Source organism: Clarias gariepinus, chromosome 14 (genome assembly GCF_024256425.1).
Source record: "Clarias gariepinus isolate MV-2021 ecotype Netherlands chromosome 14, CGAR_prim_01v2, whole genome shotgun sequence".
Classification (NCBI taxonomy): domain Eukaryota; kingdom Metazoa; phylum Chordata; class Actinopteri; order Siluriformes; family Clariidae; genus Clarias; species Clarias gariepinus.
The window spans coordinates 14,798,327-14,816,154 of NC_071113.1; the positions used below are offsets into that span (position 1 = coordinate 14,798,327).

The 17,828-nt window shown below is 40.1% G+C and overlaps 1 protein-coding gene across 1 annotated transcript in view; it reads left to right on the plus strand.

The window, feature by feature from the left end:
• The window catches only part of srcap (Snf2-related CREBBP activator protein), a 29,202-nt gene extending 12,837 nt beyond the window's left edge, over nt 1-16,365 (plus strand). Inside the window, exons 14-35 of the mRNA XM_053512075.1 lie at nt 44-221; nt 343-479; nt 572-741; nt 895-1,087; nt 1,195-1,331; nt 1,511-1,697; nt 1,917-2,086; nt 2,203-2,354; nt 2,459-2,659; nt 2,760-2,921; nt 3,054-3,227; nt 3,857-4,162; nt 4,323-4,462; nt 4,585-4,895; nt 5,018-5,220; nt 6,503-6,672; nt 9,084-9,280; nt 9,948-10,062; nt 10,150-10,269; nt 10,403-10,582; nt 10,692-10,775; nt 10,884-16,365. Of these exons, the coding sequence (XP_053368050.1) occupies nt 44-221; nt 343-479; nt 572-741; nt 895-1,087; nt 1,195-1,331; nt 1,511-1,697; nt 1,917-2,086; nt 2,203-2,354; nt 2,459-2,659; nt 2,760-2,921; nt 3,054-3,227; nt 3,857-4,162; nt 4,323-4,462; nt 4,585-4,895; nt 5,018-5,220; nt 6,503-6,672; nt 9,084-9,280; nt 9,948-10,062; nt 10,150-10,269; nt 10,403-10,582; nt 10,692-10,775; nt 10,884-14,954 (7,758 nt within the window). The 3' untranslated portion in view covers nt 14,955-16,365. The remainder of the gene's footprint in view (nt 1-43; nt 222-342; nt 480-571; nt 742-894; nt 1,088-1,194; nt 1,332-1,510; nt 1,698-1,916; nt 2,087-2,202; nt 2,355-2,458; nt 2,660-2,759; nt 2,922-3,053; nt 3,228-3,856; nt 4,163-4,322; nt 4,463-4,584; nt 4,896-5,017; nt 5,221-6,502; nt 6,673-9,083; nt 9,281-9,947; nt 10,063-10,149; nt 10,270-10,402; nt 10,583-10,691; nt 10,776-10,883) is intronic.
• Nucleotides 16,366-17,828: the final 1,463 nt, after the last annotated feature.

Sequence of the window (17,828 nt, forward strand, 5' to 3'; positions counted from 1 at the left end):
ATTGTGGTAAGGATTAATCATTTGATAAATATGCAATTTGTAGGTAAATACACCTATTCCATTCTTACTTCATGGCAACCTACGCGAGTACCAGCACATTGGACTAGACTGGCTGGTCACCATGTATGAAAAGAAGCTTAATGGTATCCTGGCAGATGAGATGGGACTTGGCAAAACTATTCAGACTATTGCCCTGTTGGCACATCTGGCTTGTGAAAAAGGTATGAGAATATGTAGCCATTGCTTTAAAAAATCTAATTATTCTTACAATGTGTAGGTGTCTCCCATTTAACCATTATTTAGCCCTGTACCATTTAAGGGTATTTTTTGTATTTCTTTCAGGTAACTGGGGCCCTCACCTAATCATTGTTCCCACCAGTGTAATGCTGAATTGGGAAATGGAGCTGAAACGCTGGTGCCCTGGCTTTAAAATTCTCACTTATTATGGCAGTCAAAAAGAGCGTAAACTTAAGAGACAGGTAAGCTTTGATATTTATTCACTAGCATCAAAATTACATTACAGTATTTTTTTTTATATAATGATTGATGTTTTTCCTCTTTTTTTGCTTAGGGCTGGACCAAACCCAATGCTTTTCATGTGTGCATCACCTCATATAAGCTTGTTTTGCAAGACCATCAGGCATTCAGACGCAAATCCTGGAAATACCTCATTCTTGATGAGGCCCAAAACATCAAAAACTTCAAGTCCCAGCGTTGGCAAAGTCTACTAAACTTCAACAGGTGCTTACAGAACATTTTTCAAAAATCATGAAAAAACAAAATATAAAGTTTTCCTTTTATTCTTTTCTGCACCAGATATCACACTTCTTTTTATTTGCCTTAATACTGCTCTGGAATGATTTTTCTTTTTTTCTGTTTTTGTTGCACATGAAGTCATCGGCGCCTACTGCTTACTGGTACCCCACTCCAGAACAGTCTAATGGAGCTGTGGTCGCTTATGCACTTTCTCATGCCGCATGTCTTCCAGTCCCACCGTGAGTTTAAGGAGTGGTTCTCCAACCCACTGACTGGGATGATTGAAGGCAGCCAAGAATATAACGAGGGTCTTGTCAAACGTCTGCACAAGGTGATTATCCTTAACTTCTTGAATAATGGCCCCCACCCTTAAATGGTTTTGCTGCAATGGCTTGAAACTCGTTAAATCACATACTTAATGTAAATACTTGTCCTTAGGTGCTTAGACCCTTTTTGCTTCGGCGAATCAAAGCAGATGTGGAGAAACAAATGCCCAAGAAATATGAGCATGTTGTGCGCTGTCGTTTATCAAAAAGACAACGTTTTCTCTATGATGACTTTATGGCACAGGCATCGTAAGTACAGTGAATTTGCAAATATGCAGTGAATGCTTTAATTTTGGAAAAAAAATACTTGGGAGTTATAAAACATTTTGTTGATGGAATTGCAGAGAATAAGCAACAGCGTTGTTGGTCAATATATCCTATTTTGTAGATGACTTATCTCTCTTCATTTTTTTATCTATGACCACCAGAACAAAGGAAACCCTAGCCAGTGGACATTTCATGTCTGTAATCAACATCTTGATGCAGCTGCGTAAAGTGTGTAACCATCCTAACCTGTTTGATCCCCGGCCAATCCAGTCGCCATTTATCACTGAAACTATAACCTATTCCACTGCCTCCCTGGTTCTGAAGGCTTTAGACACCTCCCCTTTTCAGGTGAACATTTTCAACATTTAAATTTTTATCACTTTAAACATTTGTAGCCATGTTTTGTGTTGTCCTTTGTCAGTTTTAATATTTGTTTTATTATGCAAAAAAAAAATAAATAAATAAACATTTACACAGTGTGCTGACTTTCAGGCATGAATGTAACAGTCTCCTGTAAAAGATTGTTACTTTGCTTTGTATAGTAATTGGCTTTGTCTTTCCTCACAGCGCTGTGATCTCTCCATGTTTGACCTGGTCAGCCTGGAAGGCCATGTCTCTCGGTACCAAGCAGATGTTTACATTCCTCAAAGGAAAGTAACACGCCAGCTTATCCAGGAGATCATGGAGTCTCCTGAACCTCCACCCAGACCTAAACCTGTTCGCATGAAGGTTAACAGGTAATTGATTTGTAGTTTATCTACATACAATATACAATCAATATACATCAATTTATCATTGACCATTGTCAAAACATGACTGCCCAATAACATTATTGAAATTGTTTTACATAAAGGATGTTTCAGCCTCTTCCCAAGTCTGATGGACGTTCAGCAACAACGTCGAATAACCCACGGCCCACGTGTCCAGTCCCTCTTGCAGTCCAACCTCCACAACCACCTTTAATTACAGAGGTCACTCAGGCTCCTGTTCAGCTCGCACCTCAAGGTCAGCATGGTATTTTAGTTCATGTAAAAAAGCACTAACTAGGTGGAACAATAATAAATATATATAAAAATTTTTTAATAACTTAATTCAAGTTTGTCTTTCAGTGTCCCCTGTCACTCCTGTTGCTGTTCCACAAGCCCCTGTGTGTCAGACTGTTACCTCCATTGGGCCTGCAAACACAGTTATGAGTATTCGGCATGCAGTACCTTCCACTGCCCCAACCCTGTCTGTCACACCTCAACCCCCCAGCAATGTCATGACGCAGAGAGTGCTTCTCAGCCCTGATATGCAGGCCAGATTACCATGTAAGTGCCCTATACTGTAATAATGATTTTACAAGAAAGTATATCGATAGCTCTTAAGCATTTTAAGAGATTTTTACATCATTTCAATATTTTTTAAAAGCTGGAGAGGTGGTGAGTATTGCCCAATTGGCCTCTTTGGCTGGTCGTCCAGTGTCATCCAGTCAAGGCAGCAAGCCTGTGACATTTCAACTGCAGGGTAACAAACTCACCCTATCTGGTGCTCCACTTCAAGTACCTGTTGCCCAGCCACGGTCCATCCAAGGTGAGTTAATTCTTTTGGGTTTATTGCCCTGCATGAACAGCTGCGGTTAGGTTTATTTTCCTGCACTCCTGTCTGCAAGTACTCGTTTAGTTTATGGCCTAACACTTTGTCCTGTGGTTGTGTGCCCTTTAGGAAATGTAATGCATCTGGTTTCCAGCGGTGGGCAGCACCACCTTATTAGTCAGCCAGCTCAGGTTGCAGTTCTCCATACACTTAGTCAGTCAGGTAGCATCCCAGCAAATCCCAACCCAACCAGCATAATCCCAACCTGCTCTGGACTAGCAGTGCCCCTCACTGCCGCTCAAGGTACTGGCGCTGTCCTTGCTGTCCTTGAGTTTATTACAACCATTCTGACCTTGATGGCTGCAGTGTTGTAGCCTGGGTACCAAACTACCTGTTACTCAGCAGAGCATGATATGGGTTTATAAGTGGTCATAGGAGAAGTAAACAATAGTTTGATGCTACAAGGCCTCTATGATAGAAATAAAATTATTTTTCAATCTTAGACTGAGTAAGGATTTCATAATGAGTACATAAATGAGACGGAGGTGTATTATTAGATGGTAAGTGACAGGGTAGTGTTTCATGGATGTTGCATTTTTGGTGGTTCTTTCTAAAATCAAGTATATTATGTTTACTACTATATGTGATGTAATATTTTGACATGTTTTGCTTTTGTAATACAGATTCAAAGGCATTTTAAATATGTCTAAATGGTCCTTAAGTTTTCCACTTTTCCGTTTTTATTTAATTTTCTTACTCAGCTGATAAAAGAAATTTAAAACCTAATCATGTCAGCAGACCCAGCAACTGAATTAGCTCTGCTACTGTAATCCATAGTATGGTGCCCAGTCCAAAAGAATTGGCACGTGTACATGTGTATGTCAAGAGTGTTATAGTGTGTGACTTATATTATTTGTCATTCTGTTACTCAGTTTCATCACCCAGGGTAAGTGGACCAGGAATTGTTAAGATTGTCGTTCGCCAAGCAGCAGGCAAGGAAGGTGGACAGGTCCCCACTTTGGCTGTGCCTCCATCTCCACGTATTGCCGCAACTCAGTCGGTTTTGCTGCACCCACATGGGACCCCAAGCTCTTCTCTGAGGCCACCCACTCCGCAACAGCCTTCCCTGAGACTTCCAGCTCATCCTACTCCCCCTCCCCCTCCTACCTCAAGCCCTGGCCAACCTTCACGTTCTGTTCTTAAGGTGGTGGAGGGAACATCTGCAAGCACAGGGTTAGGTGAGCAAAACCTGTATCAGAATATTTCCATAGATATAAAATTTTTATTTATTTTTGGAGAACTTTTAATCATGTAGTGCATGGTACGCTTGGTACTTATTCTTACGTTATGTGTCATGTATACAATATAATAATCTTCTTTGTTGTTTTTGTCCTGTAGTTAAGGCAAATGCTTCATTGGCAGTTGAAGAGAGCAATACTGATGGTCCTACTCTGAAACCTTTGTCTTCACGTCAAAGCCGTGCATTTGGATTTCAGCGTCCTCGAATCCAGCCTCCACCTCGAACCCCATTTTACATGGTATGAGTTAAATAAAAGACAAGAGTGTGACATAGAGGGCCATTATATTGGACATTAATGAGAAGATAACCTTATAATGCCAAAATAGGATCAATTAACCTGACTTATGTTCTCTTTGACAGTCATGGCTTGCAGATCGTCACAAGGTCCAGACAGACGACCGGATCTCTCAGATCTTTCGGATTAATGAATTGCATTGCAATGTAAAACCTGTGTTTGGTCAGGAGGTTCTGGATTTTCTTACCTTCCTTCCAGGCCCTTGTCCAACTCCGGCTCAGCCCATTCTTTCAAGGTGGAGTCAGTCGGGGCACAGTGCATGTCTCAAGGCTCAATCACAACATAAGAGTGACTATCTGGACCAGAGCAAATTTCTGCGAGAAGCCATTTACAGCTCTGAGCAAAGGCTACACCTGATGTCTGAGGTCATAGACAGGTATGACTAAAGTTTCATCCTTAACACTGTACATACTTGGAGATGATTACATCGCCATGGTATAGGAGTTCAGTTTTTGTATGAAAATTGTTATTTAACCAATTCCTCTCTGCACCTCACAGGTTCACGTTTGCCATCCCTCCAGTGGAGGCCAAGCCCATCACCATGCACTGCTGCCATCCACCTCCTTCCTTCAGTTACCAACAGTCACGTTTTATCTCCAGAATGTCAGCTCTTCTTTCTCCCCTCATGCATACGCTGCACCACATACACTGCAATATGCGGACACATTTTCCTGACTTGCGACTTATCCAGTATGACTGTGGTGAGTATCAGTTGTTTGACCTGTTTATAGAATTTTGTAATTGCCTTATTTGTATGCGATGGTCTAGTAAGAGGTCTGTTTGCATAATATGTAAATAACTACCATGGTCTACACAATCAGATTCCAGAATAGGTCTATGATAAATAATGACTGTTACTTAATGTTATGCTTGGTAACTACATTCCCACTTAACTGATGCATCACCTGAACAATGTTAATATGAATTAATATGAAGTCTAGTAATATTGGCCATGACAAAACAAGCACAGTGGCAAACACCAAAACTTTGTTGTCAAATATTTTAAAATGCATCAACTAAGCAGTATTTCGTATTTATCTAAATAATTCCCATTTGATAGGGATCTGTTTTTGATATAGCAAAAATAAGCATTGCTACAGTCCCGATCAAAAGTTAAAGACCACTTGAAAAATGGCAAAAAATTGGTTGGATCTTAACAAGGTTCCAAGTAGAGCTTCAACATGCAACCAGAAGAAATGGGAGTTTTTTTTTTTTTTTGGAGATGTGGTCCTAAATCAGCTTGAAAACAGCCTGTTTCAGTTTAATCGTTATTTTCATTAAATTGCATGCTCAAAAAATGTTTTGTCTCACTCCCATTTCTTCTTGTTGCATGTTGAAGCTCTACTTGGAACCTTGTTAAAATCCAACCATGCAAAATATGATTTTTTTTTTTGTCATTTTTCAGGTGGTTTTAAACTTTTGATTGGGACTATACAATACTGTAGATTCCTTAGGGCTCCATATTTCACTTACTAAACGCTGCAGTATAAAAGTACACATTTGGCACATTGTAACATACAAGATCACTGCTTCTTGGCCATCAGATTTGTAATTTACTAGGCAGCCAAAGTACTTCCTTACACCTGACCTCAATGAATTGGGATAATCCTAGGAGCTAGAATTCTTGTAGCCTACACTACTTCACAAGCTTACTTGGTAAAGCTGTTTATTTCTGTATTTTGCCAATTTCTACCTACCAGTCAGGGATTCTTTATCGTACAACAGCCAATAATAGGGAGGGGTAAAGCCTATCACATGCTTTTCTCTGAAACATTTAAAGGTACATGACATGATTGATTTGCACCACTAATTATTAGGAACTTTAGAAGTCATGGTGGTTTAAAGATGCCACATGGAGCACTCTAGAAATAAACGTAGCTTAAGGCTACATTTATAATAAATAAATTATAATGTATTTATATTACAGTTTAGCCAAAAATACCTAATTCAATTGTATGACGGTGGGATTCTGTGGTTAATTAGGCAAGTTGCAGACTCTACATATTCTGCTGCGGAAACTGAAGTCTGAAGGCCATAGAGTGCTCATATTTACGCAAATGACTCGCATGTTGGATGTACTGGAGCAGTTTCTCAACTACCATGGGCACATTTACTTACGGTTGGATGGCAGCACACGAGTAGAACAGAGGCAGGTAAGTGAAGAGTTCTGGTTCTTGAATTAAACAGCTAGTAAATTGAGGTAAACATACAAACTAAGATCTATTAACTTTGAAGAGTCAAACTCCACATTAGTGTTATCAAATCACTTAACTGATTTGTGACATGAGAGCATAAAAACAACACTTTGAGCATTGCCATCTATTTTTGTCAATATAGCTGGCTTGAAACTATATGCTATATATATATATTTTGTTGTTTTATGTTGATGGTCCTATAAAAAGGAGATAGTATCATATAAATGAGACAGAAAAAATTCTAAAGTGTTAAAAAAAAAAAGTTGTAGAGTTTAGATCAAGTGGCTAGATCAGGAGTTCACAGCATAAAAACAAACTCATTGAGAATTACTATCAACTTCCATTAAAGTGCTTGCTTGACATAGACCAAATGAAACAATATAATAGAACATATATTTATGCATGCATAGGTATGCAGAAGATTATAGCAGTGGGAGAACAATGTGGATAAGATGCTCAGGGAGAGAGAGAAATAATGGGCAAATTTTTGGTGGGTTTAAGGCAGTTGTGGTGGCACTTTTTTTTTATGAAGAAACTTAAGCAATTTTTAAACAGAGACCAAGTTATAGAACTGTTGTTCTTTCAAGAAGATGACCAAATCTGCATTTCATTGTGCAAGTTGAAGAGTGATAGTTGCGCTGATTAACTTAATGAAGAGAATGAAGCTAAACTTTTTTCAACATTTTTGTTCTTATTACTCTCTTTCCTAATACTATAAACACTATTTTATATGTGTAATAAGGAAAATGATAGCAATAAAAGTTCATAAGAGCAATATATATATATTTGTACACTTGCTAATATTTGTGTTTCTGCATTCCCACAATGTGAGTGATGAACAAAGTGCCAAGAAAATGCAGATCTCCCTTGTCACTAAAACTGTTCTAAGAAGTGACACAGTACATATAAATGCCCATTGCCACTAGAGATAGGAATTACCAAGGATCTGAAGTTGCTGTTTCTCTTTAATCCTGCAGGTGTACATGCTAAACTAGTTCCTAAACCACAAAGCATCTGAAAATGTAAAAGATTCATCATTTATTAATTTTTTTTTTTTTTTTAATAAACGCAAAATTCTGCAAACAATACTCCATAATGACAACATAAATGAAGTTTGTTTGAAATCTTTGCAATTTTATTACAATAAAACACATGTACTTAAGAAAAAAAAATCACACGTACATAAGCATTCAGTCTTTGCTATGACACTCAAGGATGATCAGTGCAAAGAGGCTGCATCTGAGCTCAATTTTGAGATGTTTCTACAACTCGACTGGAGTCCACCTGTGGTAAATAACCATCTCTCTTCACAGAAAAACACCTCTCTGACTAAGGCCCTTCTCCCCCAGTCACTTACTTTGGTCAGATGGCTAGCTCGAAGAAGTGTCCTGGTGGTTCCAAACTTCTTCCATTTGTGGCTGATTGAGGCCACAGTGCTCAACTGAACCTTCAGTGCTGCAAAATTTTTTCTGAACCTTTCCCCAGACCTGTGCATCAATCTAATCCTGTCTGAGAAGTCTACAGACAATTCCTTGGACTTTATGGTTTGGTTTGTTCTCTGACTTGCACTGTGGGACCTAATGTAGCTGAATGTGTTTCTTTTTAAGTAGTGTCCAATCAACTGAATTTACTACAGGTTAACTCTAATCAAGTTATACATCTCAAGGATGATCAGTGAAAAGAGGATGCACCTGAGCTCGATGTTTGTTAGTTTTTTATTTGCCGATTTCAAGCAAACTTCTTTCATGTTGTCATTATGGGGTATTGTTTGTAGAATTTGAGATAAATAAAAAATTTAATCCATTTTGAAATAAGGCTGTAACATAGCAAAATGTGGAAAAAGTGAAGCGCTGTAAATACTTTTCAGATGCACTGTATATCTCATGCATGCACGCGCGCGTGCGCACACATGAATCACGATATGTAACTTTTTTGCCTGTAATATTTTTCCCTCTAATGTCCATTAGTTATTTCTCTTTTAAATAGTTGCATATTGTATGATTCTGTGACAGTTTTAGATCTACATTTGCACTATTTGGAAGACCTCCTACTCTATTTATGGACTGTAATGTAGCTTTTGTCCAATTATAAACATAAAATTTGAAGAGTGGCATAGCTAAAAGAAATAAATAACTGCTCCACCTGATTGATTTTTTTTATTATTTTTTTTAAATAGTTTGATATCGTTTGAGTTTTATGTTAATTTTTACCATTTTATGTTTAAATTTGCAACCTGGATTTCCAATTTGGCCAAGGGTTATTACGGTGGTCTACTTGGTACTTGTACATCAAATCTATGGATTTTTTTTTTTGTAGCAATGCAGTTACCCAGATTCACTTGGCTTACTTTGACATTCTCTGCCTCTTAGGCCCTGATGGAACGCTTCAATGCAGACCGTCGAATCTTCTGTTTCATCTTGTCTACCCGTAGTGGTGGTGTAGGAGTAAATCTGACTGGGGCAGACACAGTTGTGTTCTACGATAGTGACTGGAACCCCACCATGGACGCTCAGGCTCAGGACCGCTGTCATCGTATTGGACAAACCAGGGATGTTCACATCTATAGGTACTGTTTATAATTCAAATATGCATTGGTTGGGATTAATTCCAACACCACTGCCAAGTGACCTGAATAACACTATCAATTATATATCAGTAAACTGGTGGCAGCATCACAGGCACCCAAGGCTCATTTATGTCCTTGGGTACTAAAGGCTGCCCTGTCTACTCCGATCACATAGAAAACGTAATGTAGTACGAATTGCTGAAAAAAAGTTAATACTGTTTATGATGGAAAGGTATCGGATCACATTTTGCTGTGTTATGGGCCTAGCAGGCAAAAAGTTCAAGGCCAATCTGGCCTTTAAATTTTTAATCCGATCAAGAATCCATGGGATGTGCTGGACAATTAATCTGGTCTATGAAGTCCCCACTTTGCAGCTTAGAGCACAGAGCACATAAAAGATCTGCTGCCAGTGTTCTGATGCCAGATACCACAGCACACCTTCAGAGGTCTTGTCTCCACAAGGAGGCATGCACCAAGGACCCAGAGCTGTTTTGGTGGCACTAGGGGAACCTAAAACCTAGGTGGTTATGAGTAATCCGTATGTAATGTATATTTATCATAAGTCTTTGCAGATTGTACTTTCTTGTCAAAACAGTAGCTATTGTGAAAAATGAATCAAGAATCTTCTCATTGAATCTTTTTATGTCTATCTTTAAATTTTATTTAGACTGATCAGTGAACGGACCGTGGAGGAAAACATTTTGAAAAAAGCCAACCAGAAAAGAATGTTGGGAGATATGGCAATTGAAGGTGGCAACTTCACAACTGCCTTTTTCAAACAGGTACAGTTATACCTGTATGTGTAGTTATTTATAATTTATCACACCATTAAAAATGACATTTATGATAAATGTGCCGTATTATTTTAGCAAACCATCCGAGAATTGTTTGATTTGTATGAGGGCGAGAAGAAGGAAGCTGAGTCAAGTGTACTTCTGTCAGATGATGAGGAATCAATCAACAAACAGCAAACCAATATTTTGGAGCAGGTGTGTTTTTTCTTTAGGCAAAACATTGGTAGCTTTTACATATTTAAGTACAAATTTATTAAATAGTTTGTGTTTGTTTTTTGTTTTTGTTTTTTCAAGTATTTGCAACAGTTGTCTTTAACTCTCTTTTCAGGCTTTGTGTCGTGCTGAGGACGAAGAGGACATAGTTGCAGCTTCCCAAGCCAAGGCAGAGCAGGTGGCTGAGTTAGCAGAATTTAATGAAAATATTCCTCTCGATGATGGTGAGAGCAGAGACCAAGAAGAGGAGGAACTTTCCAAAGCTGAGCAGGAAATTGCTGCTCTGGTAGAACAGGTAACAGTTTATGTAAAAAAAAAAAATTATTATAATTAAGTTTCAGTTTTGTATTCCTTTTTGTTTGTTGATCAACTTTGCTGTTTTTTTTTTTTTTTTTTTTTAACAGCTTACTCCCATAGAGAGATATGCCATGAATTTTCTGGAGGCATCTCTTGAGGATATTTGCAAAGAAGAACTGAAACAGGCAGAGGTAATCTCTTATTAATTGAAAACTATTTCAGAACCTTGGAATAATCAGATTCCATCCGACAGTATGACTAAATGTAATTGTAGTTAACAGTGATTTTTGTCATAACAGGAACAGGTTGAAGCTGCAAGAAAAGGATTAGATCAGGCAAAAGAGGAGGGGTTAAAACTACATCAGTCATCTGATGATGATGATGATGATGACTCCATGCCTCACACTCCTGAAGAAAACCCTCCAGCCCGTCGCACACGCAGACACAGAGAGAAAGGTGCCCCTTCTACAAGGGTTAGTGGCCGGCTTAGAGGTACACCAGCCACATTGGACGATGATATGTCTACAACACATCCATCCCCAGACAGGGAGAGGAAAGTAGAGACAAGTGTAAACCTTACCACTGGGCCTAGTTCCAGTTTGAAGTCCTCCCAGCCTAGAGAAACTCCTGAAAGGCTCCGTAGTGGTATGCGAGGTAAAGCAGGAAACGGAGAAGTGGCAACATCAACATCCACCAGTGGAGGACCTTTGAAAGTCTCAAATGATCCACAGCTTTCTGATTCAGAAAGATCCAGAGAAGTATCACAACATTACCAGCCCTTCTGTTCAGTGCCTTCAGAAACTGCCTCATTAGTGGACCGGAACTCCAGTGAACATGTGTCATCACTAACTACAGTATTTAGAGATACAAGGGATGAACATGAGGCAGAGACAGAGACCAACACCCCACAACAGATCAGAAGAGAAAGGAAGACATCTGTATCCTCAGAATCTATTTGCTCTCCAGAACATCATTTAGAGCAGGATGGCCAACAGTCACTATTTCCTTCAGTGGCCTCTCCACATTCTCGTTCACCTCGTAAGCGCCAGTCTGCTGATGAAGAGGTCTTAAAGGGTCTTCCAGAAGATTCTCCATCTGCAAAAGTCCTTAGAAAGCTTCCTGGTCGCCTTGTCACTGTGGTTGAAGATAAGGAACCAAAGCGCAGGAGAAGGGTCGAATGTGGAAGTGGAGGGATGCATAATGAAGGTTCCTCTGAAGAGACCGAGCAGGCTGAGTCCTCACAAGATGTGGTTTCCCTTTCCCCAAGTCAATTTCATAATGATAAATCTCTTTCAAAATCACCTTTAGCATCACCCCCTGAGACACAGCAAGGACAGGAACAGGCCTCCCCTTCGTCACTGGCAAATCCAGGTAGAGGTTACCACCCTTACTCACCTACACACCATTCACCAGACATGCCTGTCCTTCGGAACTTACCTGTGCGGCGGCGCTTAGAAACAGAATCTCGTATGGCTGCTCAATTAGGAGAACAGTTCTTGGGTAGAGGTAGAGGGCTTGACCGACGCACTCCATTGTCACCAAAGAAACAAGAGCCTTTTTCATCTAAAGATATCAGTACCACCCCTAATGCTGCATCTGAGGCTAATACAACCTGTTCCTTAACAGGGAAGCGCAAAAGGGGTAGGCCTCCTAAAATGTCACCTAAGCCACCTGAACCCCTAGAAAAGGATTTCCCTGTACCACAGAAATCATTAAGTGAAGATCAAAGTCCACCTCAGTCACCAAAGCGAAAGAGAGGACGACCTCGCAAAGATTCTTCTACAAATGCATTAGACAGTGGTAAAATTGAAAAAGAAGCAAGCTGTCCTACAGGTTTGTCTTCTGTTTCACAAGAAAGCCATTCTCCTGTAAATGTAAACCTAAATAGTTCCAGTCTTGGAACCAGACCTTTAGTTGTGCCATCTGTTCCTGAGAGCCCAACAATAAATTCTGTAGCTGATCGTGTGACTGAATTGTTTAAAACTGCAGACTCTAACCAATCTCCTAAAACAGACATGCAATCCATCCAATTCAATAAACCCCCAGCTCAAACATCTTGTGAATCTCAGATTAAGCAAAGATCTACTCTGGAGCTTGTTTCTGATCTCAAAGATTTGAAGGCCACACCTCTTAATGTCACTCAAGACTTTTCATTTACAGCTCTAGCACAAGTTATACAGACAGAAACTGCCATTCTAACCAACTCAAAACCTTCATCACTACAGCCTACTAACACTCCAAGTGAGAGTTTTGATAGCTCTGCTCCAAGACCTGCCAAAGAGTTCATACCTTCATCTACATCCTCAGGTATTCAAAGCAGTCAAGAAACCACAATTCCATCACAGCTCTCAAGTGTGTCGGACAAAGACATTGCTTCAGAGATATCTGTGAAATCCAACCAGTATACAGCTCATCCCCAAGTCTCAACTACACCTTCTGAATTGTTAGCAGAACCAATGTTTGAAAGCAACATATCGGGTGCAAGTCCTCCACTAACCCCTGTTGGTGCCACATCAACTGCATTTGCCCAGACATGCGAGACTCCTTCTGAACCCATTGTGAAATCTGGTTTTCTTCATCCAACATCGGTTCCTGACTGGACTCAGCCTTCTGTGCAACCTGATGTATCATTGGAAACTACATTTAATCTGAACCAGACTGAAGTAACACAAACAACCCCCACACATTTATGCTCAACACCTGTTGCCCCTACATCATCTCCTGAGACACTTGAATTGGCAACTGACTCTTCTCAGCAGTCACCTTCGTCTACACAGAGAATTAAACATATATCTGCACCAGCTGAAGAACAAAGAACTGAGAATCAGCAAGGCCCTAGTGTGTCAAAGGAAGATGGTTTAACTGAATCTAAGGAAGAAATGGAAATGGATGTCTTTGGAAAGCCTGAGAAAGCGGAGAGAGATAATAGCCAGTTATGTTATTTTTCCCCGAAAAAGAGAAAGTTGGAGAATTTGCCAGAGGATCAGGGACCTGCTGCATCCTTTCTCTCAGAAACTGTGGTGCCAGCCACTCCTGTGATTGATGTGGCTGATACACCACTAGAAGAGGAGGGTCAGACAAAGGAACAAGAGAGCAAAAGCACAGACAAGAAAAGAAACGTTTGTCGACAAAGCAGTCAGGAATCTGTTCGCTCCTCCTCTCCGTCTTCTGTTTCTTCCAGTGGTACTTTCTCATCTCGATCAAAAAAGTCTGCAGAGAGCAGTATGCCAGCAAAGAGAAAGCGAATGGAGAGAGATTTAGAAAAGGATGGTGCAGACAGAGGGTCTGATCAAGAGCCAGTGAAACCTGAGGGTCAGTGTTCAAACTCCACTTCTTCAGATTCTGAAGACTCCACTGGTCAAGAAAGACGTCTTACTCGTTCATCACAAAAAAGTCTGGAAAAGGAGACCATGAGTGACAAGACCAATAATGGGCAAAGGAGGTCTGAAAAGAAAGCGACCAAAGAAGTAGAGTCCGCTGCAGCAACACCCATTAGGGTAACTCGAAAATCCGTAAGCACCCAACCTATTTCAAAACTGGCTTCTCCAAACTTGTCGGAGCCTGAGGTCTTGGGCAAACGCTGCTCAGCACTTAATGCTGCTGCTAAACTTTTAGCTATGAGAGGAAAGGGACCAGATCCACCAGGTTCCAGTTCCAAATCTAAGCCTATGCAGGGACAGCAACTCCCTTCTGAAAAAATTAGTTTAAAGTCTAAGGGCAAACAAGATCATGAGTCCCCTAAGACAAATTTAGTTGTAAATAAAAATGAGAGTAGTCGACAAACCCCTACTCGTTTAACAGATTCCCCGCAGTCCACTGCTGGTACAGGTCATTCTGCCTCCCGCTCTACTCGGCAGCGACCAGGCAATCTTGTGCCTCCCTTGGATACTGAAGCCAAGAGAGCCAAGAAAGAGGAAAAGAGAAGGTCTTCAGAACAGAAGGAGGAAGTAGATGAAGAAAATAGAGAGACAAGGTCTTCAAGAGGACACAGTGCTTGCAGTAGTGTAAGCAGTGAAAGAGGGGCAGGTAGCAGCAGGAGCCGGAGTAGTAGCAACAGCAGCCAGTGCACTCGCAGCCTGAGCTCACGGAGTACTGGTCCACCACACTCACACTCAAGAGCACCTTCATCAGGTAGTGACACTGAGAAAGGGAAAGGCAGGCAGAAGAAAACAGGAGAGAACCGAGGCCGTGAAAGCAGGAGAGAGAGGTATTCCAAAAATCATGGGAAGCCAGAGCCCAGTGTTGGATCAAGTGAGGGAACCCCAGACAGGGTGCTGAGAAGTGTTGCTGCGCTGGCAGCGGCTCAGGCTCGCACTCCAGCTAGCAACACTCGTTCTTCCTCTAGTCAACAACGGCACTCCAAAACCTGATCTAAGACTGAACAGTAATGAGAGGAAGGTTTTTACGGGTTTTAAGGATTGGGGATCAAATTTGCAATTCTTTAACACTGTCTGAGAGATGCTGAATCGAGTCTGTTGCATTTTGCAATAAGAACTGAACTTGGATGCATTCTCAATTATTAAGCCATCTTGAATGCAGAGCAAATGGAGATCCAGGAAAGATGGGGAGAAGGTTACCCATTAAAAAAGGCATTGATATGGTCTTTCTTATAAGATCAAAAGGACTTTACCTAACTATATTAGAAGGAATTTGGACAGGTGGGCAAGGGGCAAGAGTTGTTTAGTTCACACTATGTACTGTAATCATTTAAAGACTGGAATACTAAAAGAAGTATCTGTTGTAAGATGGGTCATGTGTACCCTTTATACAGAGTTTACTTGTGCTGCAAAGGTGATTGCATAAAGTAATTTATGCTATGTTTGAAAGAGTGATTGTTTAAACATTTTAAGCAGCTGGGCCATGACAAAATGCTTGTCTAGCTGTTGACTATTGTTTGTTTCAAGTCAGTTAAATTAAGAATATTCTGTGGTTTCTTCCAGGGTATGAAGAGAGCAGGTCTGTAAATGTGATATTGCTGCACTATGCTGGAGTTAGTCTCTACTCAGACCTCCTTGTTTTGTGTATTTTTTTCCCTATAAGTTAAATTCAGCCTGCATTTCTCCATTTGCACATCCTAAATAATTCCCCCAGATGTTTTAGTTTTGAATCACTTGCAATCAAGTTAATTAATTACTGGTACCTCACACTATGTATATCTTTGAGCTTGTGAAAAATCAAAGCCTGTTTGTCCTTTTGCTTTTTGGCAAAATAGAGATGAAATGCAACCTTCTTTTTTTTTCAAGTATTAGTGGTCAACTTTCTTGTATACCTTTTTGTCAACCAGTCTAAAGTTAGTGTGACAAAGTGAGAGTGCCTGTTGATCCAAATAGGACTGGATCCCTGTATGCCTTGTTTAGAAAACAAATTTGGGCTTTAAAGATTTTAGTGTTTAAAGTGTAATAAAAAAAATTCCATCCAGAGCCACAGAAAGTATGTGTTTAAGTCCAAACCAAACAGAAAACACCTCTTTAGTGTAAATTGCTGTTATCATCCTTTTTTATATTCACCCTTCTTCTGATGAACTAAAAAATTTCTGCATAAACCGTTTTAATTGTTTTGGGGGTTTTTTTCCCAGCAAAAATCTTGACAGTCAGTTGCTATTATCCCATTTTGGGGTAGATGCTTGTTTTGGGGATTGGGTAGATGTGCTGATAGTCTTATTTTATTTTTGTCTCTTCAAATTTGTTACATTCCTTTTGTTCCCATGTAATTCCACATTGTTTTACTTGAACGATTGAAACAACAAAAGTCAGTTGAATAAAAAGACCAAAAGTATCAATATCTTGTCATGTGTGAATAGATGCATGGATGGATGGGCATTATTGCCACCTCACAGCTACTGGGTCCAATTTCAATCCTGACCTGGGTTGCCTTTTGTTTTGCCATGTGGGTTTTCACTGGGTTCTTCAGTTTCTTCCCAACAGCATAAACATGCCAGTAGATAAACTGGCTAAAATAAATTGTACATTTAGGTGTTTATTGTATAAGCAGGATACAGTAAATGCCATCTGTGTACAGTAAATGCCATGTGACTTACATTTGTGTGGATATTTTTTTTATGCAAACAAGTTTAGGGTTACAGGAAAAGTTTCCAGTTGGAATCAAATGATTTTGAATAGTTTGTATTCTGTCTTTGTATGCTGTAGCATTACAGTTTGGCTTCATTGGATCTGAGGGGTCCAAAACTACTCTAGTGTGATAGTGCCCCTGTGCACAAGGTGAGATCAATAAACATATTGCCATCGTTGTAAGTGTAAGAACTTTAAAGCCTGCACAGAGCCTTACCCTTGGCCCAAATAATCATCTTGGGGATCAACTGGAATGACAACAATAATTAAATTTGTGGGGGGGTTCCATAATTTTGTAACTTTACCGCATTCTGGATATGCATGAAAATAGTGTATGTAATATGCTCAGAAGTCTGGGGACATCATGGATCATTCTGAATAACAGCAAATATGGACCATGAAGTTCTTAGGATGTGCACTATAATAAATATAGTGTCTGTCAAATGCTTGGACCCCTAATTCATGGATTTTTCCTTTTACTGTTTTCTGCATTATCAACATGAATAAATGCATGGGAATTATGACAGTCATAAACAAGTTCTCCAGGTAAGCGACACGTTTGCCCAGCCGTCCACTTGATGTACAAGATAACGTGATTCATCAGAATACTTTAATCTGACCATGTACACCGATCAGCCATAACTTTAAAACCATCTAGGAGCCGTGGCTCCATAGGACTGCTGTAAGTGTGCTGTGGTGCCTGGCACCAGGATATTGGCATGAGATCTCTTTGGTGCTGAAGTGTTCGGGGTAACAACCTTGAACTATTTGTCTTCTAAGCCCCACGTGCGGCAGCGGTGATGTGTTAAGTGTTCTGGTACCTTTCTGTCGTGATCAGCATTGACTTTTTTTCCCCTTGTGTCCAGTATTATGAGCTATATCGGACTTTCTGTGGGTTCTGGCCAGGCAGCTTAGCCTTTGGTTTCCTGAGGTGCATGGGCCTTGGGTGCCCTTGCTTCTGTCGCCAGTTTACTGGTATATAATTGATAATCATCATTATTAACTTGAGACGGTGATGGTGTTCGTTATAGCTAATCTGTGTATTTAATTTTCATTTAATGTTAGCTGAAATATATTGAACATTGTCAACTAGCATTTGAACCACTAGGTGGCAAGCTAAGCCAAGTTTGGCAGTGTGTGTTGTGTGTGTGTTGTTTTTGGGCTCGTACTTTTAAT